General features: G+C 33.4%; 3 protein-coding genes across 3 annotated transcripts; all 3 read right to left on the bottom strand.

Moving 5' to 3' along the window:
* Nucleotides 1–646: 646 nt before the first annotated feature.
* On the bottom strand, nt 647–6,170 carry LOC11407137 (uridine kinase-like protein 1, chloroplastic). Its single transcript, XM_024782005.2, has 14 exons — nt 5,869–6,170; nt 5,673–5,764; nt 5,494–5,563; nt 5,292–5,410; nt 4,557–4,653; nt 3,476–3,555; nt 2,618–2,812; nt 2,442–2,525; nt 2,302–2,362; nt 2,083–2,143; nt 1,610–1,700; nt 1,433–1,505; nt 1,060–1,142; nt 647–976 (listed from the first exon to the last, which is right to left on the bottom strand). Exons 1-14 carry the CDS (start codon nt 5,975–5,977, stop codon nt 827–829), a joined length of 1,365 nt encoding a protein of 454 aa, XP_024637773.1. The 5' UTR covers nt 5,978–6,170; the 3' UTR covers nt 647–826.
* Nucleotides 6,171–7,653: 1,483 nt separating this feature from the next.
* On the bottom strand, nt 7,654–8,415 carry LOC11412028 (putative calcium-binding protein CML19). Its single transcript, XM_003608799.4, has one exon. It carries the CDS (start codon nt 8,146–8,148, stop codon nt 7,726–7,728), a length of 423 nt encoding a protein of 140 aa, XP_003608847.1. The 5' UTR covers nt 8,149–8,415; the 3' UTR covers nt 7,654–7,725.
* Nucleotides 8,416–14,351: 5,936 nt separating this feature from the next.
* LOC11413560 (putative calcium-binding protein CML19) lies at nt 14,352–15,301 on the bottom strand. Its single transcript, XM_003608801.4, has one exon. It carries the CDS (start codon nt 14,952–14,954, stop codon nt 14,532–14,534), a length of 423 nt encoding a protein of 140 aa, XP_003608849.3. The 5' UTR covers nt 14,955–15,301; the 3' UTR covers nt 14,352–14,531.
* Between the last annotated feature and the right edge of the window lie 2,045 nt (nt 15,302–17,346).

The following is a 17,346-nucleotide window of genomic DNA, read 5'->3' on the forward strand; positions in this document are numbered from 1 at the left end:
ACTCTGCATATTCGTCTATTGTTTTAAACCTTACATGTTTTTTGTTTCGATGTCCATTATCAAATTACTAACAATGGCTGATTTGAACTCTGTTCTGCACTCAAAAGCATCCATTTTTACCATAGGGTAAAAATGATGTATCTACAAGCGAAAGTCTATTTTTTAATTTTATTCAACAAATGATGTATCTAGTTCCTAATATAAACTAAATCAGTCATTTGTTGAATGAAATTAAAAAGTGAACTTTTATCTTATAGTAGCAGAGACCAAAGTAGTATATCGTTATTACTCGTGTAATTTATACCATTTCACTATTATACACGTACGATGTTATACAGCCAGCAAATGCAAAATGAAGCAGGAGCACGTGGCAAGCCAATAATTATAAGAGGAAATGGTCATACTCATGGGGTAATTGTTGGCGGTGTATCCATTGTGGGGCAGGGGAAAATGTACTTGGAGTGAGGAGATGTACTTGAAATCTGAAGTATTTGCCCAGGTTATAGTTACTTACTGGATACACCAGCAGAGTTAATAACTTTATTTTTTTTAGAGGAGCATAGTTAATAACATTCTTGCTGTAACGGAAAAAGAAAAAATAGAGGCAAAGGCAACTAAAAAAAGATCAAGTGGTGTGATGCCCGAGTCTGATCAAAATTCAATTGAATAATCAATTTAATCTGGGAGAAACTTCTCCTTCCTTGTGATGTAGTTGTTCATGATTATAAAGCCTTACAGGCAGATATTAGTATTATACACAGTAATAAATTCCATCATCTTTTGCTAGCTTTTTACCCCTTCATGGAATTTTGAGTTTTTTTTGCCTTTAGGAGTCATCTGTACCAAAATATCGGTCACCAAATTCTCCTAGCCCAGGCACGACACGGAACTGATCATTTAGTCCTTCATCAATCTCGGAAGTAACAACTTTCAGGTGCGGAAAATGTTTACATACACAATGTATTCCCTCGGGAGCCTGAAATCAGTTTAGAAGTTAATTATGTTGGTATTCATTAAACATAAGTAGGGTCTTCACTAGTATTCAATTGCATAACTTACGGACACAAGGTTGAGGAATATTATCCGGGACTCTGGAACTCCCTTCTTTATAAGAAGCTCAATTGCTTGGCTTGCAGAGTTACCTGAATAAATCAATACAGTAAGGTGAATGATGTCAATACAGTGTTAAAAAAAAAAAAAAAAAAATCCTATTGTGGAATTATGGACGCATGATGAATGAAAAGTCGTGACTTTGTAAGTTATGTAGCACCGACACTTTAGATTGAAATCATGTTCATTGTCCGATACATGTAAATATCCGACACCAATCACTTCTATTTATTTAAATTATTACTTTTGTTCACATGTGTGTCAATGCTTCATAGCTCATAATTGTAAGAAGATCGATGTACAAATGAAAAACATAACTGACCTGTACCAAGTACTGGGTCCATGAGAAGAACATGTCTCTCTGAAATATCTTTTGGGAGCTTCTCATAAATAAGCTTATAGAATGAAAACATTGTGATAAATTACATCTGAGTGGTATCGTCTTACAAGAAACTAACATATTCAACAAAGAAAAACAGTCAAAAAGAAAACCGGTTACCTGGGTTTCATCACCTTCACGATGGATGAGAATTTTTCCTATTTTTATTCCTTTACAACATGCACGCAAAGCATTTTCCATGCTTTCACCACTGCAAAGTAAAATTATATGAAGTTATAAAAATTGCTTTTTTTTATATATGTAAGTAAACCAACTGAAGTATAATTCATAAACAATATGGCATGAAAATTCCATATCAACACATCAGATTCGGGTTCAAATATATGCATGTAACACATTTGAAATTGGTTTCAGACAAATAAAACTGTAATCAGGCGCAACAAGGTTGGAATTGAATTAAAATCTATGTTACGATATCTCAATAATGCTCGCATGTTTTTCCCCAATTTAACCATGAGATTAGAACATTCAATAGATCTAATATCTTAAAAATAAATGACAATTGAGTATGGAGATAATAAGTCTATGAAGAATACCAGTGTCAATTAACCTTTTGAAATAGAAAAGTTTACCTTCGAATAACAGATACTCCACACAATTTCTTACAAAAATCAACACCAATATAAATTGATCCTGAAATGAGATAAAATATAGAATTTAGCACTCTCTCTGAACTTTGAAGCCACATTCTAGCAAAGTAAGTATTTCATAGTATGCTAAAACATAGATAACTGAAATACTTGCTGATTGATTTAAACTATAGAATGATATTTCCTCTTCCTTAGACAGACCTGTAGGTGTTGTAACTTGCTTCTCTGTAAATGGCAAGTAACCAAGACCATGTTCGACTACCTGTGAAGTCCAGTGATAATAATATTAGTTTGTTAGCGGGGACTGTAAATCATGATATCTTGTATAAGGCATTACCTACCAAACGAATTAGTCGATCTGAATAAAAAACAAAGTCATGCTTCGATATTTCCTTATCACGAATAAGAGTGTGCATGCCTCTAGTCTGCAAGAAAACTCCAACTTTAGAACTTAGCATGAAAAATATCTCCTTAGAGCACAAAAGCAGACGAGGGATCGACATAAGATGAAAATCACCTGGAAAGTAGACTGTATAACATTCAAATTTGGATATATCTTACAGAGGCAATGTTGGCCAAGCTTAGTGTGGATATGTTGAACGATCAAGTCAATTGCTACACAATTGTCTCCCCCACGAGGTATGATAATATCAGCATACTTTTTGGATGGAAGTATAAAATCATCGAAGGCAGGCTTAACAAATTTCGCATACTGAAAATTTAGTAAGATATTTCCATATCAGCCACGGTATTGGTCCACAATATGAACTAGTGTTTTACGAAGCCAAACCAAATTCAGAGCGATAGCAGCAAAGTATTTCATGCATGCTCTGACATTAGCATAGCACCAATGAATTATGAGACTCAATCTATCCAGTTCCTAGTTACTAGTGCCACCCTAAAAAATAAAAATGCTTAAGAATATTGCTTTCTCGCCTCAGTGTCATCCCAGAGAGGTATAGGAATAGGATCACAGCAAGAAAAATATTATCTTTACGCTAAAAAACAGACGATATGTTTTTATTTTCTTTTTAAGAAAGAAGAAAAAGCATTTGATGATTTTATTGCACTGTTGTACATTTTGCTTTTATCTGGGTAAGTAAACCTGCGATTTTGGCTCAAAGCATATGTCCTTCACAATTAGTGGGGCTGAAATGTTGTATCTGGCACTAGTTTGTCCCTACCGCAACTATTCTTTCAAATGAACATTATGATCATTATTTATTTGTTGTCTCTCTATTAAAAATTATCCTATTCATATCTTAACTATTGTAAGATACAAGTATAAATCAACTATTAGTTTTCATAAATTATAATCCTGAATTCCTGACATATGTCAGTCTGGTTATAATATACAAAAGACTACAAATCTTGCCTGTTCCAGTACAGAGTGCACATCTCTACCCCTCTCGACGGTATCTCGTCTAATTCTGCGGCCAAGCCTTACATCAGGATCTACATAACACGCAATGCAACATCAGTATGACTTAAAGAATAAGATAATATAAAACCAACCGACAATTTCTATAGAGAAACCATGATCATAGAAAATTGTCTCCATGTATCATTTAAAAAATTCAGAGACAAACAGAACATGGAGCACAGTCTCCTCACTTTACTAGTTCACATGATTCCCCATTGCTACGCATTCTATTTATGTTGAGTAGTCTTACAATCAGGATGAAGGTTTGAAAATTAAAGTGTTGGTTTGTACTTAGAAACTTACATTATTATTCCCATACACATTAAAACAGATACACATTTGAGTTGTGTGCAATGGGCGGTGCAGTCAGTCTCATCTGAACTATCCGATTGTAAGACTAGATAGATTAAGGTTCAAGATTAACTAATCATATCCTACTGGTTCATCAAATTCTAGATTGAAACAGGATATATGATAGCTTATCATAATATGTCTCTCTTATCCTGACCATCAAACAGACCCTTAGGCATATAGTCCACGATTTATAACTAAGTTTGGTCGATTATAGCCATAAAGGATTCTAGTTCTTCTGTCATCGTTCTCTAGGAACTCAGCATCAGTGCTCAGCTGAGACAAAAGAATTTTCCAAAACGAAGGAAATTTGTCAATAGTGAATCACATAAAATAACTTTTTTTTTTAACTCTGCCGTGCTAGAGTGCTATAACTGATATTTGACAATACTTAACGAAGGTTGATTAATAAAGTCACTGTGAATTGTTGCAACATTTTATACAGGAGGTACTATATTCGTGGATCTGAACTATAGACAGAAGACAGAACAAGGCATAGCACAACTACACATACTAGACCTAGCTAAATGATGTAATATGTAGTATGTACCATTTTATTCCTTGACTTTAAACATCTCCTTTTCCCTATGACAAACAAAATTAAGTGCATTTTAACCCACTTAGCCTGTAATAGATGGGACAACAACTTGAAACGATAGACAAAATTGAAAGATCAATAGACCTGCATCGACAAATATCTTCATGTTCATCATGTCACGGACACGTGGTTCATGAAAAACCAATATACCCTCTAGGATGATTACTTCAGATGCATTGACCTGCCAAAGGTGAGTAGTAGTATTATCACTAATGATAAGCACTTGCCTATATTTTCATTTTACATGTATACCACACCACCAATCATATTTTTTAAAACAGCTAGCTACTTGGTTTCGATGATAATCATGATTCATGATGAAGAAAGAGTGTCTAGCTTTAAAACAGATTTGGATCCTCTCCTTTTACTCCCTCATTTTCTCCCTCGTGTTGAGAGAGAGATAGGCACAGGAGTGACAAAAAAATAATTTTGTAAAATCCTACACACAAAAACAAAAGTTCTCTTGTGGCTTATCTGTATATCTCTTTACACGAGGGTAAAAACGAAGGAGGAAAATGAAAAGATATAAATCCTTTTAAAACAGCCAGCTAGGCTGAATCAGAAATCTATGTGCCTATGTCATCTCTTCTTCAAAGTAGACAGGTACAAATCAAATCAGGTATATATGCTTAGATAGATACATTTACATGGACAGGTATACAATTAAAGGGTATGAGAAAATACTATCTACCAATGGCTCTTGCGATGACAGATTATCTATTTACTTGCATAATTGATAAGATTTAAACATGGCAACAAATTCGATAACAACTGATACTAACACCACACCTACTTTGAACCTATCAGAAAGGTACCTACCTGTCGGTATCTATCAGAAGCTCTTTGGTGGAGCTTGAAATCATAAACAGGAACCTGAACTGACTGTCCAGATTTAAGTTTGATGAGTGTTTCTACAAGTTGTTCTGTATCAAATGCATCTAACAAAAACCAAAAGATTTAATTTAATCCAGATCACACATAACTGCCATTTTTCGCGCATAGTAAATCTTAATTACCATACCAGGATGATCAAAATTATACTCATGAACACGTTTCGACTCATCATTCGTTAAACCGCGGTAGAAAGAATCCTACAACAAGAGTAAATAAATTAGTGATCAATGTGAATTGATTTGTATTAACTTGATGATTTCTCCTATGATCCATTTCACATAATTAGAAGTAGAAAATGGCAGTGACCTGATTGACGAGAACAACTCTATGATCTTGCAATTGTTGAATGATCATATCACACACTGTGGTTTTCCCGGATGCAGTACCTCCAGAGACTCCTGATTTAACAAAAGAACAATGCAGATCAAATAAAAACAAAGCACATGAAACAGAAGCCGAAGCAAGTGAAGAGATAAAGAGGAAGATTGTTGTGGAAATTTACCGATGAGGAAGACGTTGTTATGAGAAGAGGATGAGGTGGATGAAGAAGGGTGGCAACCGGAGAAATGCGCAGCGGAGGAGGAGAGAGATTCCAATACAGCAGCGTCCATTGCGCTTTGTTTGTCTATCACTCTTTCTTCCAACGCTCTTATATACTTACGCTTTCTTGTTTTTTTTTTTTTGTATACTCTTTTTTCCTAACCGCCTTTTTTTCATTCGTTTTCCATAGATTTCATGAACATATCGAAGTTTGAATCATGATTGGCTACTTTGTAGATAGTATCTAATTTGTTACGAGTAAATAGGTAAAAATACCCCCAAAATTGTAAATTTTATAGAGAAGAGACAAACGTTCTTGAACTTGTTAAACAATTTTCCCTTTCATCAGTTTTCGTCATTAGTTAACATGATGTGGTCGTTGGTTGTCTACTTGACATTGTCACGTGGTTGATAAGTAATGTAATGTCACACTTGTGTCAAATGCCCATCGAAATTGACAAGAAAGAACGGAGAAGAGATAGACTAAGATTCAGTTGATTGTGCTACTACCTATCATTATATATGAAGATATGTTTTTTTTTTTTTCATAATATATTTATTATGAGAGAATCATAAATTTCATGATCAATACAATTATGATAAACACAAGACATGATAATGTGCGGCTTCCGATACCTTCTATACAAACCTAAATTACATCAGAATGAGAGGATCCTGAGACTGTGTAAGTATGAGACTACATAGTTCAAGGAAGACGTATAAAAATTGTTTGGTACTACCTATATCAACAAAATGCATCTTTCTTTTTCGATAGTTCATTCCATAAGAACTTTCACAGTTAAGCGTGTTTGACTTAGAACAATAATGGAATGGATGACCTTCTAAAAAGTTTCCCAGAAGACATGTAAGTGTAGACAAAACACGCTGAAAAGATTTGTGTTGATTTATGGGGTCGGTCGGCAGTGTGGGAACTTACAATTATAACATGATATGATATTATTTTAAAATTTGTGTTAGGCCTAACTTAAGTTTGTTAGGTTGAATTAGACCCGATATAAATATTTGCGACATGAAAATCATGATGTTTGTTGTCTTTCATGTCATGATTCTCAACACAATGCAGTCCTTAATGCGGCTATTAGCATGTGCACATGGCTGGTTCGCAATAAAACGCATATGGGAAGAGTTGATTGAATTTGAGAGTACTTTTCAAACTGTTATGCGTGGAAAGGCGTTTCTGGAATATTGGAGGAAATATTAAAGTGCAATGGTTGTGTCCAGGTGACGTGAATGTTATCCTTCCTACAATTGCTCTCCTTCCTAACGAACACATGTCCTAAATTTGATGCCTGATTTATGGAAAATAGTAACATATAAATAAATATCTTTAAAATTCATATCTAATTGAATGTTTTATACTCATTTCCTTTTTAACTGTCTTTTCCGTAGAAAAGTTTTGTTCTATTTACCTGTTATTTTTAAAGTTTAATGTAATATTAAATGTTTTTTTAGATAGCAATATTAAATGTTGTTTCTTAATATTACTTTTATAGTTATTTATTATAAAGAAGGAAATAAATGAAATAAGATAATAAACGAGACTATTATTAGAAAAAGATAAATTATGATTATATGAAAAATAGTAACATGTATTGATTGTTTTTAATTTATATAAAATAGAAAAAGTGACAATTAACAAAAATAATTTTGATCTTAATATCTTTAGTTATATATAAAAAATTCATAGCATAAAAGCAATTAGTCATAAACAATGTACAAAAGAATGAATGAAACCAGAAAGACTATAATAAGCACATCACATAATCAACACATATATACATCATAATGACATAATCATTCACTCCATCATGATTCTGAACTCTTCAAAACTAAGCACACCATCACCATCCAAATCAAATCTTTTAATCATCACTTTACATTCTTCAATGGACTTAGAATCCCCCAACTTTTTCAACATCCTCTTCAAACTCTTTGGTGTTATGTACCCACACCCTTCATCATCATACATTTCAAAAGCTTCCCTCAAATCCTTCAATTTTTCTTCCTCTCCCCCTGATTCCATTAGCGCTATCAAATCCTCCAAACTCAATAACCCATCACCATCAGAATCCAATGCCTCAATAGCAATCTCCACTTCTTTCAATTGAAACTCTCCGCTAATCTTCGCCATTCGACTCCTTAATTCGTTCGGGGAAATCTTTCCGTCGCCATCTTCATCAAAGTAACTAAGAACACGCTCAAATTCCATGTTACTCCTCATGTTAATTATATATTTATATATTGGTCACAACCAAAAACCTAAAAATTGGAACAAGTTAATACAAACACTTGCCTCAAGATACGTCAAAGTATAGAGAGTGAAATTCAATTACAACAAAGTGTAGTGTTATTATACTCCAACAATTTAATGAAATTAAATAGGATATGTACTATGTAGAATATTATATATGAATGTATAGATAGGACTAAAAAAAGATAGGACTATAAATAAGGGATAGATACATTAGGAGTTATGGACACACTTATTTTTCTGTTGGCTACATGAAACAATGGCTGGTGTGTTATGTAGTATTTATATTTTGTAGTATGTGAATTATGAAGACGTGTTAATTAAATTTTCTGGAAGAGAAAGACGGCATAAACGTCACGGCATATGTAGAGAGAGTGGGGATAACGCGGGGCCTAAAATGAAATAATTTATATTAACGGTCAAATGGGTTCGTGACTTAGTTAGGAAATTTTATTTTATCATTTTTAATTTGTTGGTATAGCTGTAGGGCGGAGTAGTTAATGGCAAATGGCAGAGCCGCCCAATATGTATCCAAACGTGTCGGATGCCACCGTAGTCACACGGTGGATACAGACGGTGTGTCGTGCATTTTAAATTAGATTTTTTGCATTTGATGCTTAAAAAAATTAAATTAAATTCTTCTTTTGTTTAAGTTTAGGATTTAAGTCGAGACTCCCTCAAAAAAAAAAAAAAAAGGATTCAAGTCGAGACAAAGAGAAAAAAATTAACATAACAATCAATATACTTACATTTGTCATTTATAAAACATTAAAAAATTTAAGTTGACTTAAATCAAAAATTATGATTGCGTACAATATTTTTTATTGGAACCAAAAAATGATAAAAACAAATCTATTGAGATTAATTAAAAATAAAATTCAAAATTTTATAGAGATTAAAATTATATGTAACAATTTTCCTTATATAAATAAATTGTCTCAAAAAGGCTGACCAAAAAAAAAATTGTCTCAAAAAGGAACAGCTCCAAGGTTACTAGTTCATTAAGTTCCATACCGTAGACGCGCTTTAGAGGCACCACCCAAACAGGTTTAGAGATAAAACCATGATCACATAAACCAAAATATACCATGATTGTCTACAATTGTCATCCAAACACAACTTGGATGACAACTTTTTGATTAGGGCTTTCGTCTCAAGAATCATAATCCTCATCTATAAATGTGTTAACTTATATCTCGTAACACTATTCATAAACTTTAAAACCTCAAACTCATGATCCTTAACAACTTACTTGATCTTCATAATATCGTCCTCAACCACTTGTTTCTCTGGCCGTCGATCTTGGATCAATTCAAATGATATGTAAGTAGTCATGTGTGCACGGAGTATTTTACATTTTTATCTGACGTTGATCACAAATTCCATGTATATAAGACATGACTCTTTCTCTAAAAAAAAAAAAGACATGACTCTTAAAAATCGTGGTTGGACCCACTGGCTGATGTTGAGTTTATTTTTCGGGGGTACCAAATATTTGTAGAATATATACTAAAAAGTTTAAAAAGATATACAATATTGTAAACTGGTGTGATGACACAATTGTATGAATGTAACATTAACATGAGGGATGCCATTTCGAATCCCACTAGGACCTTTTTTTGGTATAAAATGTGAAGAGTTCGCTAAAAAATATAAAAAGAGGGTCCCTTGGGGTTCAAACCAAAGCGACCTTTAGTAGATTAAAATACTGTATAACTGCTGCAACACCAACATATTACTTGTAATATCAGGCCTAATATGATATTTATATAAAAGCTGGGGTGCAGTGGCACTTGCGGGTCTCTAAAGAGATCCGTCCCTGGTTAACATGTTTGTGAGGGGAGGGTGATTGCTCCCACTTATAAAAACATATTCAAGCCATATTTTGTCTTATGTGAGACTCTTGGGCTTGATGCGTGGATATAAATGGTTGGTGGTCGGATAGCGGAAACATGATAACATGTGGTCCAATGGATCTTAGAAAAGGCTATGATATCATCTTAGATATTGTGGTTGAGTCTAAGACAAACCCACTAAACCAACTTATAATGTGAAGATTGCCCCCACATAGAAATACATATTCAAATCATCTTTCATTTGATGTGAGATTCTTTAACAATAACATGCGTAACGTCTGAAGTAGGAAAACATTACTTTTAAGTTTAAGCACATTAATTTTGTCAAAAAAAAAAAAAAAGTTTAAGCACATTAATGTAGCCTACAATATTACTGTTAACTACCCAATCCCAATTTTTAGAAATTGCTAGTGTGGTGACTAATAACGCAAAGGAAGGAATGTATACTTCTAATATTGTTATTCTCATCCAAACACTATATTTTTTTTTTTTTTGAGAGCAACACTATATCTTTGTTGGTTTTTGTTTCTCCATCCTAACATTTTTTTTAGAATATAGTTAACAAATCTATAATAAATATTGTCTTAAAAATATAAATCAAAACATTTGACAATTTTATCCACTCTTTATGCAAAAAAAAAAACTTTTTTTTTTTTAACATTTTAAAGAATGTTTTAAAGAAATTTGTTAACATTTCTGTTTTTTTACTCAAAACTATATCATTGTTGAACTTCTATCGTCTTCGCAATTCTGGAGAAAAAAAAATCCAAAGGTCCCACATAATCTCTTCTTTCTTGTGTATCAAACAAGAGAAATTAATGATAGTTTATCTCTTCTTTCTCTTTTTGAGTATTCTTTATGGGTCTTGTTAACAAGTGTCTTCGGATATAGGCGGTTTCACCGTCCAGCGACCCCGGACACTCGCTTGAACTTGGTCGATACTTTCTTCACATTAGACCCAACCATAGTTAGTAATTCCTTGTTGTCAATGGAATTCGTGCGTACCGTTTGCCGTTTCTTTCCGTACCAAATTTGTGAAAGCAGCGATGAATATGGATGAATAGCTGTTATGCCATTCTTTTCCGACGAACCGGCGATGAATATCGATGAATAGCTGTTATGAAGTTGGAACCGGTGAAAAAATGGAGTGAAACGGTTTTGGGTGAAACAGGGGAAGGTGAAGTAGTTTTGGAGAAAGATGAAAAGAGAAAACAATTATCTACCGGTGTATGCTTTTCTTTTTCAATGAAAAAATAATAATAAATTTGTTAATGTGTTGCTACCTGGTAGAGCAAATTTCTCTCCCCGACCCACATCACCTTATAATGTAAAATATAAATTAAATTAAATTTTGTCAAAAAAATAAATAAATAAATAAATTAAATTAGATCGTCTTCTCTTGTGACCCTTTATAATATTTCTTTTTTATTTAATCTTTGTTATAAAAAAGTTTTATCAGATTGTATTTTTTAAGTATACCAAACTTTGTTGATAATATAGTTATTAGTATATCAATACCCTTCACGTATCGAATACTTTGTAGATTGCAAAGTGCGTAACATGTATCGAACGAATTACGAACTTGATTATTAAGACTAAATTGTGCAACAAGATCAACAATGTGTGGTTTAATGAGTTGATGATATGTTATATTGAGTGAGAGATATTCAAGTCACTTGATGATGTTGATATTAATCGAACATTCACCACAAAGAGGAGGTCTCGGGGAGGGCATTGACATCCTAATTTTATTTAGCACGTTATTGGTGAGTTATATTTCATCTCACTTGTTTTAAATTGTACTTTTGTTGAAAAAATGACGAACCTCTTTTATTTCGATTTATGACTATTTATATATATTACGTCACATGTGAATTGGCGATAAATTTTTCGCCCAGGCTCTATAGAATTCCTGGCTCCGCCACAGTCTCCGGGACACTCTTGAAAGATTTCAAAAAACGAAATTATTTTATAAAAAAATCAAATATTTCGATTTTCGATGCATTGATTACACATATTTTCATAATAAATTACCCTTTAAAGGGCTAGGATCCTCTCCATATTATAAAATAAATAGAGTTAACAATTTGGAGATAGATAGACACATAAAATAGAGAGTGTGTCCTACTATTAAATGGATCCCTCCATCATTAATTATTTTTTACTTTTTTTAAACTTTTTTGAATCTATATCTCTCCAAATGGATGAAATTGACAGGGTACAGACTAGAGAGGATCTTAACTCCCTTTTAAAGACCTTAACTAATGCCCAGGGTGCTAGTTAACATTTCTCATTCTTTATTAACAAACAGACCTCAAAAAATTAGCCTTAATACAATAATTGTATAAGGATGACTGAATTTTGGTGTTTATTTTGATTTGTGTAGCTAAGGTCAATGACCAAATTTTAATTATAAGAGTGTTTCCATTCAAAAAACTATAAGAGTGTGTATAGATGGGGGAATGTTTTGAGGGAATGTAATATTTTGAAGGAATTCAACTACTTTGAGGTGAATTCTATTGTTTGAATCCACTTCAAAATAATTGATTTCCCTCAAAACATTACATTACCTCAAAATATTTCCCCATCCAAACACACTATAAGAGTGTTTGTTTCAAGTTACCTTTGTATATTTTTGAGAGTAATATGGTAGAAATATGCATTTTGTTAAAAGTTTATTGTCAAGTATAAAATATTTATTGTGACTAGGAAAAAAATTGAAAAAAAAATGTTGGGAATCATGAAGATGAGAATAAATTTATGTCTAACTATCTATTAATTTCTCTATTATAAAGTTTATCGGAAATATTATAATATTAACCAATATTTTTTTTTTAAAGCATGGAATAAAACTCTTATCCTTATTATATTCTAAAGAAAGTTATTTTTAAGAATAAATCTAGCAAATCATTTTGTTGTCCTCGTGAGCTTAACTCAGTTGGAAAGGACAATGCATAATATATGCAAGGTCCGGGGTTAAAACTCCGACCACCACAAAAAAATATATATATAAAAGCAATTTTCGTGTTGCTAGGTTTGGAATCTGGTATGGAAGGTTAAAGCCCCTTCTAAGGTAAATAACTTACTTTGGTGCAGAGGTAGAGAAAATATGTGTGGATTGTCCCACAACACAAATTGTGTTCTAATTGTCATGTCTTTGTTTAAGTGTGAGTGGTTAGTTTCACCTATTCATAAAGGAAAATGATTCATAAACACCCTTTTCCCATACCACTTTTCTATATACCCCTATCTAGCAAGGTATTTTGGTAATTTCGCAAACACTTTTTTTCAATCCTTCCAATCCTCTTGAGTCTGCAACGTGAAACACGCACTCATACTTTCTTCCTTGTTCCTTCCTTCTCCTCACTGGCCATGAACCACCGCCGTCACCACCACCATCTCTGTTGTCATTGACCTCACTCAAACGTTCCCCAACGACAACGATGACGGTGGTTGTGGGTGTGGATATCGATCTCGCTTTCTTGGTCGACAACAACGATGACGGCAGCGGCTGTCGGTGAGAATTCCAAATCTCGTTTTGAGGAGGGCAATTACGACGATGGTGGTGGAAAACGATGTGAATGATGAAAGGTGAGAGAACAGCGTTCATGACAGAGAGAAGAAGTATTTGGATTGATTTTTGGAGAATTAGAATAGGTTTTGTTGTTGATGATGTGAAAGTGAAGAAAAATGCATTGTTGTGAACTTTTAGTTGCGGATGTTACAACAGAATTTGGAATTGAAAGAGTGAGAACGATTGGTGTGGTGGTAGACTGGTGTGGTGGGACATGGGAGAAGAAAGAAGGGGAGCGTGTTCTGTGTTGTGATACACTAAAAAACTTGTGTTTTTTTTAATTGATTAATAAAATAAATAAAACATAGAATAAAGGCACTTAGAAAGATTATTTTATATTAGTTTTTTTTACATGTGGAAGGGTGTATAGGGTGGTATGCCACGTAGGGTGGTCCGCCTATCACCACTCATTCAAAAATATATGAGAAATGATTCATATACCCAATATATATTTTAGCTTTAGATGAAGATGCAATGCTAATGTCTCTTTCTCTTATAGTCCTTGAGGCCGGAGTATTGATTCATTGCTTCCGGCGGTCTCCCGGACTCTAAACACTATGCATGCAATGGTAGGGATGAAGTTAACGCTACGCAAGAATGGACGGACTATTGCGAGGAATGCAAACCATGATGTTTGTTGTATTGCATGATTGTAAACCCAATGCAGTCCTTATTTTGGCCATCCTAGTACAATTACTCTTCTTCCTACTGAACGTGTCCTAAACTTTGATGCTTTGTTTTTAGCCAAATTATTTATCATCCCATGTCCTCATTATTATTTACTAGTAAATTACAAAAACAATGATTTATATAAATTTACATTGCATAAAAGCAATTTAGTCATACAATGTACAAAAGAATGAATGAAACCAGAAAGACTATAAGCACCTCACATAATCAACACATATATACATCATCATCATTCAATCCATCATGATTCTGAATTCTTCAAAACTAAGCACACCATCACCATCCAAATCAAATCTTTTAATCATCAATTTGCATTCTTCAATGGACTTAGAATCCCCCAGTTTTTTCAACATCCTCTTCAAACTTTTTGGCGTTATGAATCCACATCCTTCATTATCATACATTTCAAAAGCTTCCCTCAAATCCTTCAATTTTTCCTCCTCTCCCCCTGATTCCATTAACGTAATCAAATCTCCCAAACTCAATAACCCATCACCATCAGAATCCAATGCCTCAATAGCAATTTCAACTTCTTTCAATTGAAACTCTCCGCCAATCTTCGCCATTCGACTCCTTAACTCGTTTGGCGAAATTTTTCCGTCTCCATCTTCATCAAAGTAACTAAGAACACGCTCAAATTCCATTTCCCTCTTCATGTTAACAATATATTGTTCAATACCACAAAATATAATTACAACAAAGTAATATACTATTATAGTCTTACAAATTGTTTCAAACAAAAAGTATAGTAGAATGTAGGAATATGATTATTATGAATATAATATTTGTGTTGGAAATATTGGATGAAACAATGGTTTGTAGTTTATGGAGTATTTATAGTGTATGGGTTTATGAAGGCGTGTTAATACCATTATCTGGAAGATTACTAGAAGCAAGTTGGTACGAGTGTTTGAGGAAGAGAAAAAAAAAATGGCATAAACGTCATGGCATATGCAGTTGGGTAGTGGAGAGAGAGAGAGAGATGAGTTTGAAGAAATAAAAGAGAGAGATAGAAAGTGGATAACGCGGGCCAGGAGGACTTTCTCAAATAGCCTAGAAAAAAATAACTTATAATAACGGTCAATTGGGGTCGTGACTTAGTTAGGACATTTTCTTTTATGATTTTTAATTGTTGTATAGTTGGCGGAGCCGCCCAATATGTATCAAAACGTGTCGGGTGCCACCGCAATCACACGGTGGATACAGACACTTCCATACCTTGTCAACATTTATTGTTTATTTGTTCGTCTACAGACTGTGGGTCGTGTATTTTCTTGGTTTGTTTATAGTGAGAAAATATCAAAATACGATATGTGATGGACTAGTTTCAATTTTTTTTAAATTAAATTAAATAGCAATGTGTATTTGTTCCATGAGGTATTTTACATTTTTATCCAACGTTGACACCGAATTCCATAAAAATAGGACAATACACACATGTATGCAATGGGAAAGCATTATTTTGAACTACATTAACCTGGTCGTGTTTTACAGAATTTTGCAACCAAACACTATATCATTGTATTTTTTATTTACTCAAAACCATCTCGTTGTTGTTGAACTCTTTGCAGCGTTCACACTCTTGATCAAATGTGTGTCTGGGTTTTAATATGTGTTTAATATGATACATATAATTACATTATATTATATCATTTTTTAAAGGCTAAAATATGGTTTTGGTTCCTGCAAATATGTCTCGTTTTGGTTTTAGTCCCTGTAAAAAAAAATTGTTGTTTTTGGTCCCCGCAAAATATTTTGTTTTTGGAAATGGTCCCTGCAGGGACTATTTTCAAAATCAAAATATTTTGCAGGGACCTTTTTCAAAATCAAAAGATTTTGCAAGGACTATTTCTCTAATAAATGGTTCAGTCATCATGTGACACGTGTGCAAATTATCACAAAAGTGGAGTCAGGGACCAAAACCAAAATGAGACATATTTGCAGGGACCAAAAACAACAATTTTTTTTTGCAGGGACTAAAACCAAAACGAGGCATATTTGCAGGGACCAAAACCATATTTTAGCCATTTTTAAACTATTGCAATTATCGACGTATTAATGACTGTGTCGTCTTCGTGTTGGTGCTTCATATATAGGTTGAACTTATATTGGCTTTCTACACAACTATAGAGAGAGGGGGCAAAACTCCGACATCAATTTTGTCTATCGATCTTCTCTCCAGTTGTCTTGCAATGCCAATTTAGGGCACCAAACAAGAGAAATTAATGATAGTTTCTCTCTTAGGTGTGTTTGATATGACAACTTCATTTGTATAATATTTGATTATAAAATGGTTTCAAGGATATGATAAATTGGTGTGAAATTCTTGTTCATCATTAAACTATAACACAATTTTTTGTCTCGAACATAAATTGTCTAAAATATCAAAATAGTTTTTTTTTGTCCACAAAAAATTGTTCAATAACATAAAAATTTGTTTTGTGTTGTTATGTACGGTACTTATTTTTTAACTTATCAAATGCACCCTTATTCTCTTGTAGGGAAAATAGTTCTTGTTGTTCCTGTATCTTTCTGAACCCTTAAAGTTTCTCTCTCCCTTCATTTCCAAACTCCCAAACAAAACTTTAATATTTTAGGTGGTTACGGAGCATTAACTCGTTGTTGCTTTCGGCTCTCTCGGGACACTCAAGACTACACAACAAATGAAAGGGATGAAAGTATTCACTAATTTTTTCACTGTCCTTTCAGTAGACAATTTTGGGTCAAGAAAGGACTGTTGCGCGTAATGCAGACATGCAAACCATGCTGCTTGTTGTACTGCATGAATGTCAACCCCATGCAGTCCCTTTTGTGGCTATTATCATCAGGTGGAGTATATCTATATGGCTGGCTGGCAACAAACTCAGCCATGTTTCATATTATTATTTAATTAGTGCTAGCAAATTACAAAAACAATGATTTATATATCCTTTTGCATATCATAAAAGTAATAAGGCACAAGCACAATACTCTATAATATAGTAATTAACTGCTGAACATGTCCCGAAATATGATGCTTGTGTTTTATCCAAGTTAGTATTCCATGTC

Source organism: Medicago truncatula, chromosome 4 (assembly GCF_003473485.1).
Source record: "Medicago truncatula cultivar Jemalong A17 chromosome 4, MtrunA17r5.0-ANR, whole genome shotgun sequence".
Classification (NCBI taxonomy): Eukaryota; Viridiplantae; Streptophyta; class Magnoliopsida; order Fabales; family Fabaceae; genus Medicago; species Medicago truncatula.